Below are 21,685 nucleotides of genomic sequence, written 5' to 3' on the forward strand. Positions count from 1 at the left end.
AGGCACCGCTGGCAGCCCGCGCTGACAGAGACGGCGCATCCATCCCAGAAGATGCAGCACAGTGAACTGGACCTGGGCCGCTGCCCACGGCGTCCTGCGGCACCATCTGCCCGCGCTGACTGCGGGGATGGCAAACGTGCTTTTAAGAAAATAGTCTCCGTTGGTCCGCTCCTCCTCCGAGGCCTCCCCAGTCCCGGCAGATCAAAGGCCACCCAGGCCCTCTATGCCTGTCACCCTCAGCCAGAGCCCTGGGGTCTCAGCTGGGGTGAGCCAGACCCCCCAGCAGCATTGCTGGTGCCCGTGGGGGTGTGAGCAGCCAGGGCTGGGTGAGAGGGTCCCTCTGCCACCTCCCTGAGCTGAGCTCCCAGCAAGCTGGGACAGAGGTGTGCTGGCAAGTGGGGGTCCTCATGCCCATAGAACGGGGTCTCCAGCCACTGCTTCCTCCCAGGGAACACCCTGCTCAGGCTCAGCCAGCTCCAGAGGCAGAGCTGGTTGCTCACCCACCCTTCCCAGGGCACTACACCCTGGAGCTGCAGGTGGGAAGGAGCCTCCAAGGATTTAGGACTCCCCGTGCTCAGCTGCTCTAAGCACCATCTTTCACCCCTCCTCACACCGTGGGCTCTGGCTCACCCTCCCCAGCCACGCACAGCCCACCCCTTCCTCCTGGGGAGGCACCAGTTGCTCCCTGCAGCCCCAGAGCTGGATGTATCCTCCCAGCACAGAGCCCAGGTCAAAGCCCCTGGTGCTCTGGAGCAGGTGGGGCCAAGACCGTCCCCACACGCTCCGTGTCACCCACCACAGCTCTGCCAGGGTCCTACCCCACACACAGCCACACCAACAGCCAGAGCCACTGCCAGCCAGCCCCAAGGGCTGGGTGCCCATTCAGAGGCTTTATGGGCATGCTCAGGGCTGGTGGCAACCAGCCTGGCTCATCAGGGGCCTGCTGAGCACAAAGGTGTGGCCATCCCTCCTCGGGACCTGCTAACAAGCAGAAAGTGGCTTTGCCTGTGAGCAACACACAGTCTTCGCCCTGCAAAAGGAAAATTAAACACAGCTGCCAAGGGTAGTAGAAACTGTTCTGCAGATCAGCCAGCCTCTGCTAGACAACCAGGAACATTAACGTTACGAGCTGATGAAGAAGAAAATAATAAATATCTACAAACTCTGCTATTTTTGGTTGAGGCGTGGATAAACACTAGCACAGACAACAAGTGAAAACCAGCTCATTTTGCACTCTGGATTCATTCTATGGCCAATATTTTCTTTACAGAAGTCACTCAAGCTAATATGTAGGAAGTAAAAAAGCACTATTTCTGCTTTAGTGATTAACAAATGGTTTTGCAGTAGCCAAGAACATACTGGGTAGACATTGCAGAGGAAAAGCAAGAGCAGCAAATCTGCAAGACTGCAGGATAGCAATGAGTTAAAGAGTGCTGCAGCAGATCAGGCAAAAAGCCATCCCCGTTAGCCAGTCCCATTCATCACCGAAGTTTCAGGGACCGTGACCTCCAGCATCCATGTTGTGTGTGTGACAGCAGTAGCCACAATATGCGGAATTTCCAGTGCCTTTTATTGCAGAGCCACCTACTCTGCCTGCCGGCGGCTGCAGCGGGTGCTGATGTGTGGCCATTGCTGCTCTGTGAGGAAAGGAGAAAGGAAAGACAGCAAGTGAAAAACCACGCAACGTCCAACTGAAACTGCAGGAGGAATTACCTGGCCAAGAAAAATGAGGCAAAGTTTGAGGGGAGAAGAGTCAGGAGGTATTTAATGGCCCAGACTGACTGATACAGCATCAGATATAATAGCACATCCAGCCCACAGCAATGCCATGCCGGGGTACAGGGCTCATCAGTGACACAGACAGAGGTACGTCATCTGCACTCTGTCACAGGAATAAATCTTTCCAAAAAGGCCAAATGACTTAATAAGTCTTGGGCCCTTCTCTGTGCCAGCATTTTTTTCTCAGTGTCAAAGCTGGTTTTGAAAACAAGTGGTGTACGCGGGAGCTGAGATCCATCACGCCTTGCCTTGCACCAGCACAAACGCTGCGAAGATGTGACAATACACCTTGGAAAATTGCATTTCCATTGCACAGTCCCCAGCTGAGGACGCCGCAAGTGCTCAAACAACACCGAAAATAAAGGCAATGGGAGCTGGTGCATCTGGGATGGCACGTGGTGATGCAGGTGGCAAGGGGCACGGTGGGGTGTGCAGTACACAGGCTCAGGGAGACCCGCACCCCCACCCGCAGGCAGCGCTGCCTGACAGCCCCCCGCAGCCCCCCAGCCCCCTCACAGTTTAAGGTGACTTTGCAGAAAACGAGATTCACGTCTTCCTTCCATCCACCCTCCTGTTTCTTGCAAACAACGGTCACAGCGGTGTCAGGACTGCCAGGCTGGCTGGAAACGCCACAGGCAGGACGCCAGCCGCGGGGCGGTCAGGCAGGGACCTGGCTGGGGTTTCTCCCCCGGTACAGCCCCCCCCGGCATGCGAGGGCATGAGGAGGCCGTGCCTCACTGCAGACCTCCACAGACCATTCGTATTTACGTCAGTGCGTGTAATGGGAACTTGGATACTGACTGGGCAATAAAGCAGAGTTACTGAAGTGGTGCACAGCAGGTGACAAGGTTTTGGAGACAGGTCCCCTTTATTTCTCTTGTAAATCACCATCTCCCGGATTCCTGCCGGTGCCAGCATGGGGAGCTGCACCACGTCCCAGTGCCCAGGTCACCTGAAGCCATCGGGCCATCGGCCACTGGGCAGGGCCACGCATGGTGCCCGGGGGCCAGCAGCGCCTGTGCCCGGGCTCCCCACGGCCACCAGGGCAAGGGGCTCACCGCCGGGGACTGGCACCGTCCCCGCAGGCGCTGCTGGTGCTGCCGGATCTGCCCGCGAGCTCACACGGACCCGGCAGCACCAAGGTCCCTGCCTGCCTATTGCTGCACGAGGAGGAGCGAGCAACACGCCGGTGACCTGTTGAGGTGCAGAGGGGCCACAGAGCTTCCCTCTGCAAGCTGTATATATTCTTAACTGAGTGTTTAATTAAATAGACTATTTGTGCTTTATATTAAAATCACACAGCAGCTGACTATTTAAAAGACATATATTGAAGCCCGCCAACAGGGGAATGGCTCCAGAGCTGTTCTGTAGATCAACTTCTAAGAGAAAAACTCTGCTAAATTTCTCTGAGGCCTTTCCAAATGACCCTCCTGGGACCGACAGCCTGGTGTTGCTATGCAAAGAGAAATGGGTCAGAGCCATCCGTTTTGAATTTAAATATGACTTTATTGCTCACCATACAGAGGCTACTGGCAAATAGAGGGGAGGCAGGGCCGGGCAGACGGGTTGCTGTCTCAGTGCACTCGCCGCCGTGCCCTCAGCGCTGGGAGGGTGATGGATTATTTCCTGAGCTCCACTTGTTATTCCCAGCACTACTCTCCCGTCTCTCCTCCCAGTGGAGAGCTCAGCCCCTGCCGGACGGGGACTCACCGAGCTGCCAGCACCTCGGCGGGGGCTTCCCGGTGCCACGGCACTGCCGGGCCCTCCGAGGAGCCGAGGCTGAAAGCGGCTCCCTGACACCGCAGACCTCAGCTGCTGCCTCGTCCAATGTCCCACAGAGCTGCTGTTCTCTCTGGAGATTAAGATAATCCCCTAAAATGCATGTTGGGGAGCAGCAGGTACTCGCTCGGATGATGCGGCCGTCAGCGAGTCGGCCGGAGCAGCGCGGTGCTGGGGTCGTGGTCCCGGCCCTGACGGTGCCCCCGCGGTAAGGCAGCCCGCGCGGGAAGCACCAGGGTTATCTAGTCATGGTTTTCATCTTCCAGCCCTCCCAGCGACGGCTGGATTCATTAAAATGGTGAAAGGGACCCTGTGCTGAGGCCTGAATGTTAAATCCCAGCAGGGTGAGCGGGTCCAAATGAAGACGCTGTTGGCAGGAACGGGCTGTACTGCAGCCTGGGCTGGGCGTCCCTTATTAGTGGTGAACCAGGGCTGACAGATTAATGTGCTTTTCCCAATTCCTTCTCTTTTGGCCTGCGCTAGCCTGGCACTGTCCAGAGGGAACGCACCGCTCTGTTGTGCTCTTCTGGCAGGAGGGGAGGAGCATCGCGGGGAGGAGCATCGCAGGGAGGGTGTGAATGCAAACCCGAACCGAGCGCGGAGGGTGCCCGGGGAAGGGCGCTCAGCTGGTGAACGGACACGGAGCTGGTGGATGAAACCAGTCAGGGAGATGCCAGCCCCAGTTAGCCCCAGTCACCCCTGCCACTGCACCCCGTGTCCCGGCACTGCTCCCTGCTCCCAGACCCGGCCCTGCGCAGGGAACGCGATGGGTCTCCCCGGGCGTGGGGGGATGGACCGTTCCTCCCCGGGTGTAAAACCCACGGGCAGAGCTTTCTCCCTTCAGCCGTCACATCTTCCCTGCAGAGCTGCGACAGATGCAGGTGATAGCGCTGGCGCTCCCACTGCAAGCACAGAGGGAACAGCTACAAGGTGTCTGTGAAACCAAACGGGCATCCCACCGCCCCAGAGCATCACTGAGGTGAACAGTGTTTGGCAGGTGGAAAAAAGATGCAACTGAAATAAATCCTCAAAAAAAAAAAAAAATCCAACTGTATAGCACAGATTTCAAATCATTTATTTTTAACATTCCTTTTGAAATACATGTCTATGATTGTGCTCACTTTAGAAATGGTACGTACACAAATATCCTGTTCTCAGAACAGAAATTACCAGGTTGGGCATTCTCACACACAAAACGCACGACACTGAACGGCAACAGAGGATTGTACAAAACCCCCTAAACACAGATCACAACATGTGCAAGTCACACCTGTCAAGTGACAGTTCCAGTTTTCTGTCCAATGCAAAACAATAAATTTGTTTCAAATCCTGTGAAATTCGATTGTAACAGTATTTAAAGCTCCCAAATTTGAAATAATACATGAGGTTTACAATACTTAATTTTACAGGTGCTTACTACCTTTTTCCTCCAAACTGTCTAATTTGTTGCCATAATTATGTTAAAGTGAAGCTGAACGTTTTTTTTCAGTCTGTATCTAGCTTGAAGCTTATTGTTCGTATTTCAGACCCAAAGAAGAATCTGCGTGCCCTAAAGCTTGTCCGTTTTCTAACTATATTGGATACTCTAATAAAAAAGCAGTACATTTCACTATAAACTTTAATTAGCCTATATCCTTAGATCGTCACTACTGCGACACTGTTACTAAATTACATAGAAACGATTATGAGGGTGAAAGTCAACAGGAACTCTTTAACAGACGTCGCTATTGCCGTGATGACAGCCAGGCAGAAACCCGTGTGCCCGCCCGCCTCGCCGTGCCGCGGCCGCGGGAGGTTGATTTCTGCGCTCCGCGGCGAGGCCGTTCACGCCCGTCCCGGGGTCGTCTCCAGCGGCTGCCGCTGAGCTGGTGTGAGACCCCGCGCTGGTCTCTGGATCTCTGGGTCCCTGGGAGCATCGCTGGCGCAGAGGGCACAGGAGCAGCCTGTCTGCAGGGCAGCCCATTCCCACGCCAGCGCAGTGCCACAGGCACGAGTCATGACCAGCTGGTGCCTCCTCTGCCCGCGGGCTGTCACCACCCTGCTGTCACCACCCCGCTGTCACCACCCCACTGTCACCACCCCGCTGTCACCACCCTGCTGTCACCATCCCACCCAGCTGAGCCCAGTGTGGCGGCAGCACTGGCAGTGCCAGGCAGGTGGGGGGCTGCAGGCAGGGACCCGGCTCCGTCCTGCCCATGACCAACCCCTGAGCCCAGCTCTGAAGCTTCACCCGGGAGTCCCACAAGAAGCGCTCGGCATCAGGTTCCGTTATTGTTTCACTTCTGCCGTGCTCGCCGCCTTGCACTGGATTGTGTCACTGCCCTTCTCCAAGAGCGGTACCAAAAATGACCTGGGCAGTTCCCGCAGCCAAAGTCAACTGGGAAATAACAGAGATCCTGTGGGCAACATCTTTGGATCAAGCAGTATTTTATTAGCGTACTGTCCTAAACATCCAGAAGAAGCCCCACCCCAACGCACACCAGGAGGGCCTCATCAGCCCAGTCCCAGCTCTGCCGGGCCACACTCTGGCTGAGGTTGGAAGGGACCACCGGAGTCATCTTGCCCGAGCCCTGCTCAAGCCAGGCCACCCCGACCCGGCTGCCCTCAGGGCTCCTGAGTATCGCCAAGGACAGAGACTCCAGCAGCTCCTGGGGCAACCTGTGTTATTGCTGAGTGGGGGTTTTGTGGTGGGAGTGGCCGTTGTTCTCCAAGACTAGGCTGGGACGCCTTCATTCACCAGCATCCTTCAAAAGAAAAGTGTTCCACGAGTGCAGGAGAATATTCGCTGTGGGGTGTTCGGATGTGCTGGGGAAGGGCTGGGGCCAGTGCCCTGTCCCTGCGGGGGCTTTGTGTCGGCTCTGGGGCTGGGGCAGCATCTCAGCCAGCACGGAGGGGGCACGGGCTGCCCGGCCCCCCGCAGAGCTCGGTCCCAAAAAACCCAGCGGGTCCTACCCGGGAAGTGCTGGGGAAGGGCTGAAGCCAGGGCGCTTGGGCAAGGCAATAAACCAGCCTTTGGCCCCGGGAGCAGGAAGTCTGTGCGAGCTTGTAGGCACTTACTGGGGAGTGGCCATAGATGTAATGTTCAGGACAACATTCAAAATAAAGATGAGTTTTACCAGAGTGCTGGTTCACGCTGGTAAAGCGAGGCTTGTCTGCTTTTTTTCATGCAAATGACTTAATAGCTTGGCTTAAGGAGCTTGCCAGGTCACTTCAGCGCATGCTGGGCTGTATCAGAGACTTCGCTGATTTATACTGCCTTGCTCATCAGCTGGGCTTCACTGCCCACTGAGTAAAATCACTAGAAAAGAGCATGTCATCTCTCCTTTTAGCTCTATTCTGTAAGGTTTTAGCTCATTGGTGATTTTGGTTTCCTCTACAAGTCACTTTAGCTCTCGCCAGCCCAGAAAGCACATTGTCCTCCCTTTTACTCTGCCCCTTCCGGTGTGACTCGGCGCAGTAACGTCCCACAGGTCACCCTCTAATTCCACCAGTGCGAACGCGAAGCCTGATGGTCATCCAGTCCCCTTTCGGTCTTGTTCCAGACGCCGGACCCTGAAGCCAGGGCAGCACCAACAGACGCACAGTGCGCAGGGCTTGGTGCGGGACGGCCGGCGAGCGCCAGCTCGACGCAGTGAATCTCTGCAGGGGACTGCGGGAGCCCTGGGCTCGGGGTGCAGAACCCCCTGGGCTGCGCCAAGCTCCACCCGGGATCCGGACGGAATTTTGCAGAACACTGGCCCTTCCTCTGCCCCAGTCAAGGCAAAAACGAACCTGAGAATCTGCAGCTGGGGTGAAATAGTTTTTTTTTTAAATTAGCATTGCCTTTTTACTGAGATTCGTTTTAATGCATGACCACACTAATGAACGAAAAATCTGCATTAGGAAGTGACTCATGGAGGGAGGAAGCAATCGAGACAGCACTCCTGGTGATTTAAAGATGCATGATCTAAGCTGCACTAGGCCAGACTCTCTAAAGGTTCATGCTGCTTAAACCTGCAGAAGCGGAGGAAGGCACAGACGAGCAGCCTGTGCCTCCCAGCACTTCCAAGGGCAGGCTCGAGGAAGCATCCGCAGTGGTTCCTATTAAAACAAGAGCCCCGCTCCCGGCAGCCTGAACCCAAACGCCCAGCGGCACAAGCGGCTCAGTCTTCGTGCTCTGCAAGGCCAAACACAAAGGAAACGACCTCGCAGAGTCCCTCCGAGGGCCCTGCTCAGCCCTGGCGCTGCACCATCAGATTCCTGGCACTAGCAAAGTTGCTTTTTCATTATTTAATACCGTGCACCTGCTAGATTCCACATTCTCTAACACAGATAATAATTTCCTCATTAAGAGAAGCTATTGAATCAATAGCACAGAGCTGTGAGTGAATTGAGGTCACTCGTCTGTTAAGACCAGCACTAGTCTCATTAAAAAGTGTGTTCGAGCGGGACTTTACAGAAGATGCTATTCTGAACCAGCTTTTCACTATTTCTTCCTTTCTGGATAAAAAGGCTTGTTCTGATCTATTTCTGAATACCAGCTATCTCCCGGCCTTTGAAAAATCCCCTCCCAACCCCAAGGTTGCACCTCGCCTCACCTCACAGAGCAGCAGTTTTCCCCCAGAGCCTGGAGACCGTGGCAGGACGGGGATTTCTCTCCAGCAGCCCCGAGCCCAGCGGGCACAGCCAGGACAGACGGACAGCGCGGGGCACCGGGGATGGGACCAGGGCCCCGCTGCCAGCGCCCACGGAGGTGCAGGGGGGGAATCCGGGGGAGGCTGAAGTCCCCGTCCGCCTTGGGCCCGAGCAGACTCGCCGTGCCGCAGGCGCCTGGTCGCTCCCCTGCGCGGCTCAGCCCCCGCCACTGGTGCCAATTACAAGGGTCGTTTCCCCGGCCAGGCGAGGGGGGTCGTGGCTCTGACACGTGTCTCAGATGCCACTGAGGGCCGAGGGCTGCCACATCCTATAGAAAATAAATCGAGGTTATCCTGGATATCTGTTGCCTTGGGCTGACAAGGTGCAAAACAGCTTTTCTGTATTTTCACCATAACATCATTGCCATTGTTACAGGTTATAGCGATGCAGTAAGAGGCAAGCTGCCAAACTGACACATTTTTTGATTCAAGCAATTTCTTAACACATTAACTTGTAGGAGGCATTCTGCTTTGGAGACTATAGCCCTCATTTGCAGGAGTGAGAAAAATCACAAAACATGGGCCTAACTAAATGCCAAAGGATTGTTTAAAACATTATTAGATTTTCTGATGAAATAAAGGCTTTCCACAAGAATTCAGTGTGTACTCACAAAGAGCCAGTGTTGTCAAATACTGAATTTGAACTCATTCAGTTATTTACATTTACTATGATAACAACTATGATTATTTAAATGGGTTGAAGCTCTGGAGTGAAACACCCATCCCACACTCCTGCCTCTCCTTCCTCCAGCCACTTTCTCTACAGCAAACGCTCACAGGCTTTTTTTTCTACCTCATCCTGTTCCTTTTGTCCCGCACAGCCCGCAGTGGGTGGCTGCAGAAGCTGCAGGCTCATTTCAGATCAGCAGCCGCACTTCTTTTCTTCTGGAGCTGGAGTGATTGAAAACCCCTAATTCTGCGCTGCCTCCCTGCTCGCAGATCCCTGAGAGGTTCCTCATTCAAAATATTGTCACTCAATATTTATGTAGCGTTTACACGAGCGGTGCCTATTCTGGTCTCCAGTCACGCGCCTGCTGCTGTCTCTGCGCAGCGAAGGGGGATGCTCCGCAGAGGACTGGCGGTGGCTTTCCCCATCCTCTGCTCTGCTCTTGCCAGAGCAACAGGAGGGACCTTGTTTCCCGCTGCGGGAGCTTGGTGCTCCCCCCTTGCTCCTCATCAGGCTCAGCAAGGGCAGCTTCGCTGGCACAGGAGAACGAAGGAAAAAATATATATATCTCCCTGTTCTCCCTTCCAAACACCCTTTACTGTCTGTGCCCTTTGATCCCAGATTAGGACAGCGTGCTTAAAATGTAGTGATGCTAAACCTGAACTTGACTTAAAGCGGCTCCCACCCCCCCAGGACTCAGCACGCTCCCCACCACAGCGGCGTTTGCTGCTCCCCAGCCTCCTGCTACCGCAGCAATTCGTGGAGCCAGGCAGGTGGGGATGGGCTTTTTCCTCTGGAATTTTTTGTTTCCCATTTCTTTATTTTGCCTTTTCATCTCTCTCCTTTCAGTCTTGGCTTTTTGCCTCCAGGCCATTTTCCTGCTGAGACACGGAGGAGGGAAGGTGGAGCGCAAAACCAGAGCACAAAAAATCACCTCCCAAGCTGGAAGCGGGGAGAGCCCCGGGAAGTGGCTGCGCTGAAGGTCGACGCATCTGGAACAGCAGGGGAGAGTCAAGGAGGGGGATAGCAAATGCAGAAGGAAAACAAGATAAACAATCTCCTTGTGCCGTGATCTGCAGAAAAGCCATGGGGGTGACTTGGGATCAAGCACGGACAGCGGAGGATGCCAGCTGGAGCCCATGGAGCTCAGCTCCTAAATCACCTACTCCCACACCTAAACTTGCCCCTTTCCCCAGCCCGAGGACCTGGGACGAGAGCACCAGGCTCCCGCAGCCCTGCACAGCAAAGGTGGGAAACGCTCAGTGTGAGGTGTTGGTACTCGGGGCTCGTTCTGAGCCATTCCACGGGCCCTCGCTCCTCACGCTCCTCCCTGCACACCTCTGCCACGCCACCCAGTGCCACCCAGCGCCACCCAGCGCCACCCAGCGCCGTGCCCCATCCACCCCCCGGGCACTGTCGCTGCCGCATCCCATCACTGGCACCGGGCTGGTGAAGCCAACGCCTACGGCAGCCGTGAAATGCCGAAACCTGGAGCGTGAGCAGTGCCACTGTTATTTACTGACATTTTAATTATTCTGCTGGGGTCAGCTGTGATCAACGGACTCCTGTGCTGGGTCAAGCTTTTGCCATTTTACAAGTCAAAAACACCCAGCAAAAATGTGATATTTAGGCTAGCTTGGAGCTGTCACAACAGGCGCAAAATCCTGTCTTATTCTCCTGTTAAATGATCCTTGTTCTAAGGGAAAAAAAAAAGGATTAATGAATGCATCCATATGAGCTATTAAGAGAAGAAATAAAGGCAGAGATAAAGAAAAATAGAGGCAGAGAATGGTAGATCCTAAACATGTGTTTTCTGCAATTTCATCTTTTATACAATAGATGCAGTTTCTTTCTCTCCTCAGACTGGGAAGATCAGTTTGACAACCATCTCATCAACAGCACTGTGTAGTAACATCTCCTTGCTATTAATATGCAAATTGAAATGCACACACTGATTAAAAACATATTAGACAAAGGCTATTGTCAAGGACCCACGAGCAGCCACAAGGCTCGATTAGCGAGCAGCGGCCCGGGGAGCGGATGCTGCTTGAACCGCTCCCTTCCAGGCCTGCCCCGCAAACCCAGCCCTGGCACGGGGCAAGCGAGCGGCTACCGGCAGCAAAGTCCCCAGGAAGGTACCTGCAAAGAGTCCTCCTGCCCCGGCTTCTTCGAGACTGATGAAAATTCACCCAGCTCTCGACTTAAGGACCTACTGCAGCCACCAGCCCCGCTGCGGATGATGCCACCCCGGGGGCAGCGGGGGCCCCGCAGCTCCCTCCTGCCCTCCCTGGCTCCCGGCAGTCGGCCCGAGGAAGGGCTGGGGGGACAGATGGAGCTTAAACGCAGCTCCAGGACCCCGGTGCATCTGGGGCTCTCACAAGCGAGTTGTATCGATGACATTAAGCACGTTCCTTCACCAGACAGTGTGTGAGAACAGCCCATCAGAGGTGGTACCGCATTAATGAGGTTTACTCCTGAGGCTGGGTGTCTGTGGCCGGCACGTCAAAGGCGGGTGAAAGTGGACAAGACCATGATGGAGAGACCTCCAGGATAACGGTTCAGCCTTGGCTGCTCAGGTCCTGCCCCGTGCCCTCAGCGAAACCCCAGGCTGCAGCCCCTCTGCTGAAGGAACTAAGTGAGGTCCTGGCAAGAGGACGAGGCAGCTGCGCTCAGAGATGATTTTCAGTGGTACCGGCAGGATTATGAGGTGCACAAAGGGGCTGGAAAATGAGAATCTGATACAGAGAAGGAATTTCACAGAGTTTGTTTTAGACCTCCTGTGACTTAGGGTACAATAGGTAAGACAGCACCATGGAAGTGCCATACATTGCTCTGACCTGAAGAGATCTGCAGCCGTCTCCCCACCCAGCCCCTTAAAGCCAGAAGAACACACTTAGCGAAGATAAACAGCACTGGGCCAGCAGGACCGGCTCCAGCATCCCCATCCTGGCTCTGGAAATAGAAATTAGACTAGAAAATTTCTCCTAAAGTCTTGCGCTTGAGCTCAGCACAGTGATTTAAGTGGGGGACACTTTGCAATGTTAATGGGCATTTGCTTTCTCTCAGCTGAGATCCGGAACGTTTAACCAGCGGACGGGGTCCTCCCTGCCTCGCGCATCTGCAGCAGATCTGGAGATTCCCAAGAGCCTCTCGCTGGCTGCAGAGGACTTGCAGCTGCTCACACACTGGAGGGGTTCAGGGGATCCAGACAAGCGCAGAAAGCTGCCAGCACAGCCAGGAGGAGGAACGCAGACTTCCACACACATAATTTGAAGATTATGGAAGGTGGTTTTAAAGGTCAGGGCTTGCTAATTAAGTTGATGCAGTAGGAACTTAACAAAGAAAGTACCACTTACGTACTAGGAGCATTCTTCTCCCGTGATTAATTTCTTTGTATTAAGTAGGGTGTCTCAGGGTAGAGTCACTTTACGCACTGTTGCCATAGAGTTCTATCGCCTTAGCACAAGCAGCCAGTTAAAAAACATGTATTATTTGTGCTGTATTATGTCTGAGCATAAAACACTACGGCAAGTTAACATCTCGCCTCCTGAAACATAACCTAATGCATCGTACCAGAGCCTGAAGGACTGTGTTAGCGTGTGCTACAAAACTCTAATGAAACATGTCTAAAAGATTACAGGTTTGGTGTTAATAATCACATTTCCAGCTGTCTCCCAGTGCCAGCGGTATTCCAGTTAGCACTGCTCCTTAGAAATATGTGTGTGGCAAGACACAACCAGACTGACAATTATTGCAATTTGTTTTCTTTACAGAATATCTTGCACAGAATTTTAAGCTGGGAAAATGTTTGGCCAGAACAGACAAAATTAAGTTCTGTAACTTACAGGTGTTCTGCATGAAAAACACAGTAGGTTTTAGGGTTTTTTAATGAAGAAAATATATGCAAATGTTTTCACCCTTCAATTTAAAGTAACCTTGGGGGATGCAGTCCTTGCACTGCATCCATCTCCCCGGATCTCTAACACATCTGCAGTGTTGAAGCCTGGGGTGGGGTACGAGTCTGGACATCAGAGGAGAGCGTGCAATCTGAAGGCATTTCTGCAGGGATCACTGACTTACCACGAGGAGATTTGTCCTTTTTGTCTTGCTTTGAAGGCCTATTGAACTTGGGAAAAGCAAGAGCTTAGAAGGATTTAGGGACCAAAGCCTGATTGACTGGACCAGGACAATATTGGCAACACATGCAAATATTGCGCCGCTCTAGTTACTCCAGTTTGAAACAGGACAGAGCAGGGGGAGGTGACGGGGCACCTCATTGTCCCCTCACACGCCTCTTGCTCACCAGGGCTGGGACGTGGCCTTCCTGCTCTTGCACACGTACATCTCTGCACCACCCCTGCAGCGTCACGGGACAAACTGTCTACCTGAAAGCTGCCAGAGTGCCATAAAAATCTAGATTTTTCTAAATGAGAGACAGGTCCTCTGTCTTCGGCCGTTCTGTTAGACCAAGCAAGCCACCAACGCCGGGCCAAGCCGGGCAGCCCGTGGAGGGGGGCACAGCCTGCTCCAGGCGGGGTTTCGGAGCCTGAGCTCAGCCCAGCTCACTGCAGCAGCATCAGAGCTGTCTACACACCTGCCTAGGGAAAGAAATTGTGTTTGTGCTGTAATTAATTTGCTGCAATTATCTTGTAGTGATCACTTGAGCACACAAGATGGAAGATTTTTTTTTCTCCCCTGACAAAACCGCCTCTGCAGCACCCTGGGTGCAGCTTGGAGGAAGGTGCATAGGCTGCAGGAAGGAAGGATTTGGAGGGAAAGAGGCTCAGAAAAGCCAGGCTGCACACACATGAATGATGTGCCCTATTCCTGTAAATCATTCTCTCTGTAAAGAGGCAGTTTAGCTTCAGAAACACTGGTGTCTTATGTTATTACCCAAAACACAATAAATGAAACAGCCCCACAGCTATGAAACCTAGGGAGATGCTTACTCATCTGTGAACAACCCATTCTCCTCCACACATGAAAGGCATTGATGCAAGAGCACAAATTAATCAGAGAGAGCTTCTTCAGTCTCCTTTACTGTCCCCAGAGAGTAAACAATTGGGTTCTGCAGCGCATCTGACCCTTCCCTTCACAAGACAAGGCACAGACACACCCCGCAGCCCCGCCGGGGCTGAGGCTCCGAGGAGCCGAGCTCCAGGCAGTCTCTGGGATGCAGAAGAGCAAAGGTCTCTCTTCTGACTCAGATCCCCTTGGCAAGGCAGAGGAACTGAGACGCTGCTGGTGCACCGCAAGGTACAGACCTGGAGCACAGGGCAGGGGATAACTCCACTTTGCAGGCACCTCCCCTCTGCCATGAGCTTTCAAACAGCAGAAAGCTGCAGGCGCAGGAGCCTCTGCGATGGCAGATCCGTGAGAACAATGCAAGTTGTAGGCATGTGCAGAGAGGGGCACACAAGTTACCCCACGTGTACAGAAAATATTTTTTAAACACGTAACATGAAATCAGCAAGAGTTAGTGAAGAAGAGGTGAGAGCACTGAAGAGATAAGGTTTTGTGTCTGTAACGTCCCCTGGGCCACAAACTGCCACCACTCACCACACCCGAGAGCATTAAACACTAACTTGGAAAAGGACTGGTGCTCCTCTCTCTCTCTTTCCCTATGCCACTTAAGCTAAACTAAGCACAGGGGTCAGGGCAATCCCAAACCCAAATCCAGGCTGGGCGAGGAGTGGCTGGAGAGCAGCCCCAAGGAGAAGGACTTGGGGGGAAAACTGCCTGTGAGCCAGCAACGTCCACTGGCAGCCCAGAAAGCCACCCTTGTGCTGGGCTGCACCCAGAGCAGTGTGGGCAGCAGGGCGAGGGGGGGATTCTCCCCCTCTGCTCCGCTCTGGGAGACCCCCCTGCAGTGCTGGGTCCAGCTCTGGGGGCACCAACAGCAGAAGGACACGGACCTGCTCGAGCGGGGCCAGAGGAGGCCATGAAGATGCTCGGGGGGCTGGAGCACCCCCCTGTGAGGACAGGCTGAGAGAGTTGGGGGGGTTCAGCTGAAGAAGAGAAGGCTCCGGGGAGACCTTAGAGCGGCCTCCCAGGACTGAAAGGGGCTACAGGAAAGGGGGGAGGGACTCTTGATCAGGGGGGAGGGATAGGATGAGGGGTAATGGTTTCAAACTGAAAGAGGGGAGATTTGGATTAAGATCTAAGGGAGAAATTGTTCCCTGTGAGGGTGGTGAGGCCCTGGCACAGGTTGCCCAGAGAAGCTGTGGCTGCCCCCTCCCTGGAAGGGTTCAAGGCCAGGCTGGACGGGGCTTTGGGCAACCTGGGCTAGTGGAAGGTGTCCCTGCCCGGGGCAGGGGGTGGGAACTAGATATCTCTAAGGTCCCTTCCAACCCAAAGCAGTCTGTGATTCATTCTATGATACGATTCTATGCAAATGCAGCAGAAAAGATTTTCAAGGCAGATAAGGACAGTTCAGCAAACTTTAAAATTCAATGTGAGCTTTGTGTCTATGTTTCCTACCTGTCACATCTCAAACATGAGTTAGGGACTTTGTCCCACATTGTCTGTAACCTCTGTCACCACACACGATGGTATCTGTATTCATCTCACCAAATATGAAGATGACCAACAGGATTGCTCTGTTCTGTCAAGTCAATTAGTCCAGCTATTATAAAGATGTAGCGTGTTGCTTTGATTAAATGCCAAATGAAGATAAAGCACTGAACGTTGCCTATTCAGTATATTTGCAAACAGATTTCATATGTTATGGCAAAAAAACCCCAAACCCAAATCACAGGAGTCTCACTTCTTCTCAGAGTACAGGGGTCTAGTCCTCACTGCTGGCAGTCAACATAACACGGGCTTCCATGGAGCAACATCTAATATTGATCTTCCTCCGTATTTAGGAGGATTATTACTCTTCTCTCGTGAAGATTTGGAAAGAGTCTTTTAAAAATAAATCTGTTCAGTTTGGGCTTTTAATTGCCTCTGCAAGGTAAAAGAATCATTTCCACCACAAAACCGGGTTTGTTTCATTAAAAGGGTGACCGCAGCAGCGAGGTAGTGAGGGATTTCAGAGTCCCAGATGAGACAGTAATTCGGAAGCCAGTTACACAATATTATCGCTGCGAAGGAAAGCCAAAGCAGCTTCCACGGCTGCTCCCTGCGGCGTGTCACGGAGCTGCGGCGGGAACACCCGGAGCTGCCTGCAGCCCGCGCTCCGCTCCAACCGGCCGCGAAGATGAACTTCTTCCCGGGGCAGGGAGGGGGATGAAAAACAGAACCCTGTCAGCAGCAGATGAAGACTATTTTTCTTCCTCTGGCAGCACAAGGTCCCCTCCACGAGAAGCCTGCTCCTGCTTCATCCCACGGCTCATTTACAAGTAGAATTGCTTGTACTGACCGAGTCCTACAGGTACCAGCACTGGCTTCAGGACAATTACTTCTGAGCATGTGCTGCCTTGTGGCTTAATGACTTTAAATATTGCCTTTCCCCAAAATACGGTTCAGCGCAGGCTTGCCGTGAAGCCGCCTTGATTTCACGTGCACATCTGCCACTCAGGACTGCTCTGCTGAACAAACCTCAGAGCGAGACAGACCAAGGCTATGGAACAGCGCCTACAGCATCCTCTGCTGCACAGCCGGACGGCGCAGGGCTACCCCCTTACAAATACACAGTAACAGCAACAACTCTATGAACATACAAAATTACATTGGCATCACAACTGCAGTTTTCCAAGTGATGTGCCCAAACACCTCTCATCTGGAACACACAGCGCTACTCAACACCAAAATGCAGAGCAAGACACTTTGCTTTGCTTTGGTTTATTAAGGTGCAGAAAAGCGGATGGAGGACACAGATTAATCATCTATGTACGATCTGTTCACTTGGCAGAAAATTCACAAACCTGCAGGCCACGGTCGTGAGCTGTGGGTGGATTAAAAAGTTTCCCCGATGCAGAGCCAGCAGCAGCAGGTCACCGCTCTTCCTCGAGACGCTGGAGAAGTGGATTTGCACCTCGCTGGGATTCCTGGTAAATGAACTGAGGGATCCGTACACATCACCGCTCCGTTTCAAAGACACCAGCGAGCCTCTAGCCGAGTGTGCACAAAAAGGAAATGTCAAAGCCTGTTATTTCAGCGGTGCAGAAGCAGGGAAATGGCCACAGTCTCTGAAGAATTGTGCTACTAGACATATATAAAACAACCAGACTGCTCTTTAAAAAGGTGGTGCTTAATCTCTGGCAGCATTCACAAGACAGGCTCTCTGCATGCAAAGTGCCCTCACCCAGTTTGTGTGACAGGGCACAGCCAGGTTTGTTTTGCATTGCTCGTGGTACCAACGGGAAACCGGATTGTTTATTGTAGCTCTTTGCATTGCAGGGGGTTCGGTAAGAAACCTGGTCTCTTTGTGCTGACTGCAGTAGAAAAACTAAAATCCTTGTGAGCTCCCTCTTGCCAGGGGATGGAGTTACTTTTGGTTCTGCTCCCCTACAGCCAGTGAGGAAGAAGCCCCTTCCCTGTAGACGAGCACCAAACTGGTGGGGACTGGGACCGGCTGGGGGCTGAACAGCGCTCCTCTTGGACGGTTAAGGCTGGTTTTTGGTCAGTTTTTGATCTCTTCAAATCCTTTTGAGTTTTGTCCTCCCTGTGAGCAAGGACCCCCCAAGCCGCAGTCCCTTCCCCGGGAGCGGTGGGAGCCCGGCCGGAGGGGCGACCTCACCGCTGCGGCCGCGCCGGTAACACCCGGAGGCTGGCGAGGGCTCGGTGTCCTGAAACCAGCCTCCACGCGCTGCCTCTCCACCGTCCCCACCGCCGGTCCCCGCCGACTCTCCGCCGTCTCCATACAGGTGCGCTGGGGCCGCGCTGGGGCCGCGCTGGGGCCGCGCTGGCAGCCGGTGGCACCCGCGTGGGGCAGCTCGGCCGGTGCCACCGTCCCTCCTGCGGCTCTGCCGGGGGCTGCCCGCTCCAGGGCAGAGCAGCGTCCGGCCTTGGGTTTGCATCAAAGTTGATAAAGCGACCGGTTTCCATCCAGCCTGTAGGAATCCTACCGGCAGGAAAATGATTTTACGCTTTCATTTTAGTTTTCTTTGCTCAGTGAACCATTTGTTTCTCTGAAGACAAAGAGGAAAGGAAAAAATTCATCCGTTACACAATCCCCGTGATTCATTTTTTGCTGCTCTTTATGTGTTGACACAAACCATGCTGGAGAAGGTGAAGAAAGTATGTTTATTTCTGATTGAAGACGGATTACATCACTATCATGGATAAAGTAATAGAATAATTTTATACTCTTGGGAGAAATCTAAGAATAAATATGAAAAAGTAAAATATTTTGTTTCCACTGTCTCTGAAGATGAGTGATGATTAAGTGCTGTATTTACAGGATAGTTATCATACTCTAGACTCTGTGCTGAATAAATATTATCTTGAAAGGGTAAAAAAATCCATTGAAATATTTTAACTCACCACAAAATTAAAAAAAAAAAAATCCATGTATTTGTCCAAAGCGAAGGTTAGTTACATGTTAATTATTGAATCCACACAGGATCACTGTCCCAGAAGCATCCTCTCCTCGCTGCCAGCTGCCCTCCGCAGGAGAAGCCTCCGTGGTTTTCCCTGTCACGGCCGACGATCTGCTACTGGTTCTTCAGGCTGCAAGACAGAGACGAGGCCGAGGTCACTCTCCGCCCCGGCACCCCGGGTTCAGAACCGGTTCCTGTGCCCGTCCCGAGCTCTGCCCACGCCTCTGCCCGCACCCTGGCCCAGGCAGCCCCGCAGCACCTCCCCCCTCGCCCCCTTCCCCCCCACCCCTCGCAGCGGCCGAAGCTCCGGCGGGACCCAGCACCGACGGCAGATCCCAGGCGAAGCGGTACTGGGGCAAACCTGCAAATTTCTCATCGTGACCAAAGAAATTTTTCATGTGAGCAATGAGGAGACTTCAATTCTAAAAAAACATATAAATAAACTCTTTCTACCTAAAACATTTGCGATTTTAAGGACAGTTTTGTGTTTTATGAAAGAAAACTGCTGTAACAATTTGAGAAAAGTGTACTTTCTTTAGGTCCTCAATTTAAATTTAAGAGCCTCCCAAACCCTGCAAAACTCGCCCGGTTCGTGACCCAACACACTTTTGGCCAATGAGGAATTTCTCACTCAGCAAGCGCTGGCGGTCTCAGGTTTACACTTTGAGAAATCGGTCCAATGTTTACGCTTTATATTAAAATAATTAATTCACACACCCGACACCACAAAACAAAGTTGCACGAGCCGTTCTGGGGCTTTCAAATTATGATCAAAACAGAAGGTATCAGAGATAGCTTTATTTTCACTTACATTAAAAGGGAAGGGAGACAATTTAATCCTATAATGAGAGAAAGTATTACACCCTCTCTCTTCACAGGCAGTGTAATTATTCAGCTGCTCTCTGGAACTGAAATAATGACAAATTAAAATGCCTTTCAATTCCATCTACCTTTTATAACTATTCATCTTCTGGAGTTATTATCACTCTAAAGGCTTCTTTATATTTTAGGCATCAGCCACTATACCTTACAGAAAGCACATGGAAAGTGCTGCTGCTACCAATAAAAGCTGCAGTCATCAAGGTAAGAAAAAAATCATTTGGCTTGGTTGTAAAATACACAGTACAACTCAAATATTTATTATAATTTCCTAAAATTTATTGGAAATCTTATACCAAAGAGTGAATTCACTCTGGGTGAGGATGTGCAGGAGGGAGCTCGACCTCCAGCACCAGGAAAAGTCCAGGGGAAACAGCACGACCATTCCGTATAAAATCTGACACAAAGTCAGGCCAGGAACACCAAAGCCCTCTTCTAGTCCTGTCTCCTGCTCCTGTGCACGGCATTAAACCTCCAACCCCCCCTGAGCGGGGACAGCCGCAAAGGGCCCCGAGGGGCATGGGCAGAGCCCCCCCGGAAGAGCCCTGGGACCTGCCCCCCCCCCCCCCTTCGCCCCCTCAGACTCGCTGCAGACAGCAGGGTGCAAGTGTTTGTTTACACTTTCTTAAATAGATTGAAAAAAATACGGCAACGCAATCATGGCGAAGGGTGACATGTCTCCAGGCATGATACTTACAATATTTTGATTAGCTCTGATTTCTGAATAGCCAAGCAGCTTATGCTAACCAATACCCTATTCCAATTAGACATCTGTGTTCTCAATCAGAAAAACCCACAGCAGCACCGAGCCTGCTGTCAGTTGTTCCTCAGCAGGCCATTAATCGTCCGGGCTTTCACAGGGTGCAACCCAAGGACGAGGTGAAGGGCTGTGCAGAAGGGTCTCCAGAGCACCCCCTCCAAACTAGAAACGACCATTCTCCGCCCCTGGGAATGCTGCACTCCTTTGGTAGGCTGAATTGATTTTACCCCAACAACAGCTGCAGGACTGGGTCCCCTCTCTGCAGAAATCCTGAAATTAATCAGAAAGCATGAGCTTGAAAGGGAAACCTAGATGTGTATTAGCATCTATGAATGTGTAAATGAGTGGTTATAAAACCCCAGAATACATTTGTGAGCTCTAGATGTGGCAGAGAGGTCTGGCTGATCAAAGAGACAAAATAAAGGCAAGAAGATAAAGTTCTTCTTCATGGAAGTGGGAATCATTATCCCCACATAGTCAGACTCTTAATTACTAGGGCTGGATCCCAGCCTCCGATCGCTGACAGCCAGGAGGGCGGAGGACAGCTCGCAGCCCTCGCCATCCCGCATCTTATTACAGCGTTTGATCTATCTGCAACCAGCCCAGAGGTGGCACTGGCATCACAGGGGGGTCTGGGCTCTGGTACCCTGCCAACAGCATCGTTGGTCCTTTCATCCCTGAGCCCCTGAGGAGCTACTTCAGCCCTGGCACGGGCCCTTGGGAGCATCTCCCCAGCGCAGCGACAGACACAGCGCCCTGAGCCCCACTGCCCGGGGGGAAGCGCTTCTGCAAAGCCCTGAGTTAATATTCCACACGAGCATTTCTTTGACCCCAGAGTTTAGATATCCTCCGGCTTCTTTCACAGCTACCCAAGACTTTAATTCTCTGTTGTTTGTTGCAAAACACTTTGAGCAACAATTTTTCATCTTTCTGGTTTACATAAACCAGAAAAGAAGGAAGTTTTGTTTCTTGCAGCCTATGGCAAGCCTAAGGGGAAGGCTGGCATGGGAGCCTCCCCCAGTGTTTCCGCGAGAACCTGCCCTCCTTCCCACAGCTCCTCACCAGCCCGTGTTTCGTCCCTTCCGAAACGGAGCTGCTGGTGCCGACCGCGGCCCAGCCGCAGCGGGCACTGCCTCGCACCTTGCTCCTCATTCTGCTGCTCCTCTGCTCGTCGCGGGGAGGAGGGAGGGAGAAGGGGAGATTAAAAAAACCCACATCTATTTCTGGAAAGCAAGTCAAACAATGACTCAATCATCTCTACACAGTTCATAAATCCCTAATTAAAGGTTTAGCGCTCCTCCCCGCTGCAGATGTTCCAGGGTCCAGCCGCATTTCAAAACCTGCCTCTGTGCCGCGGAGCAGAGCCCGGCGCTGAGCTCGGCCCCCCCCGCACGAGCAGCCCCCGCCCAGCTCCGGGCGAGCGCACGGTCCCGGCGCAGCTCCGACGAACGCTGCCTGACCCCGGACCTAAACCGGCCGGATGCCAGATCTGTGATGCCTTACATGAAATATTCTCCTGTATCCAACTCTCGCCCCAACTCCTGACTTTATGGTAAGATAAATAAGGATGCATTTTTCCTGTATTTTCAAATATACAGCTTAAAATACCTGCACCCTGGAGAAAAAATGGGAGTTAGTAGACATTATCTTGCTTTGCATATTC

At 52.6% G+C, this 21,685-nt stretch overlaps 1 protein-coding gene across 4 annotated transcripts in view; it reads right to left on the reverse strand.

The window, feature by feature from the left end:
- Positions 1-4,612: 4,612 nt before the first annotated feature.
- The window catches only part of ZMAT4 (zinc finger matrin-type 4), a 94,042-nt gene continuing 76,969 nt past the window's right edge, over positions 4,613-21,685 (reverse strand). For all 4 annotated transcript variants that reach the window (XM_074808108.1, XM_074808107.1, XM_074808110.1 and 1 more), the window contains 3 exons: positions 15,379-18,513; positions 5,671-8,500; positions 4,613-5,627 (listed from right to left, as the gene is read on the reverse strand). In XM_074808108.1, the coding sequence (XP_074664209.1) occupies positions 18,498-18,513 (16 nt within the window). In that variant the 3' untranslated portion in view covers positions 4,613-5,627; positions 5,671-8,500; positions 15,379-18,497. The remainder of the gene's footprint in view (positions 5,628-5,670; positions 8,501-15,378; positions 18,514-21,685) is intronic.

This window comes from Strix aluco, chromosome 28 (genome assembly GCF_031877795.1).
Source record: "Strix aluco isolate bStrAlu1 chromosome 28, bStrAlu1.hap1, whole genome shotgun sequence".
Classification (NCBI taxonomy): Eukaryota; Metazoa; Chordata; class Aves; order Strigiformes; family Strigidae; genus Strix; species Strix aluco.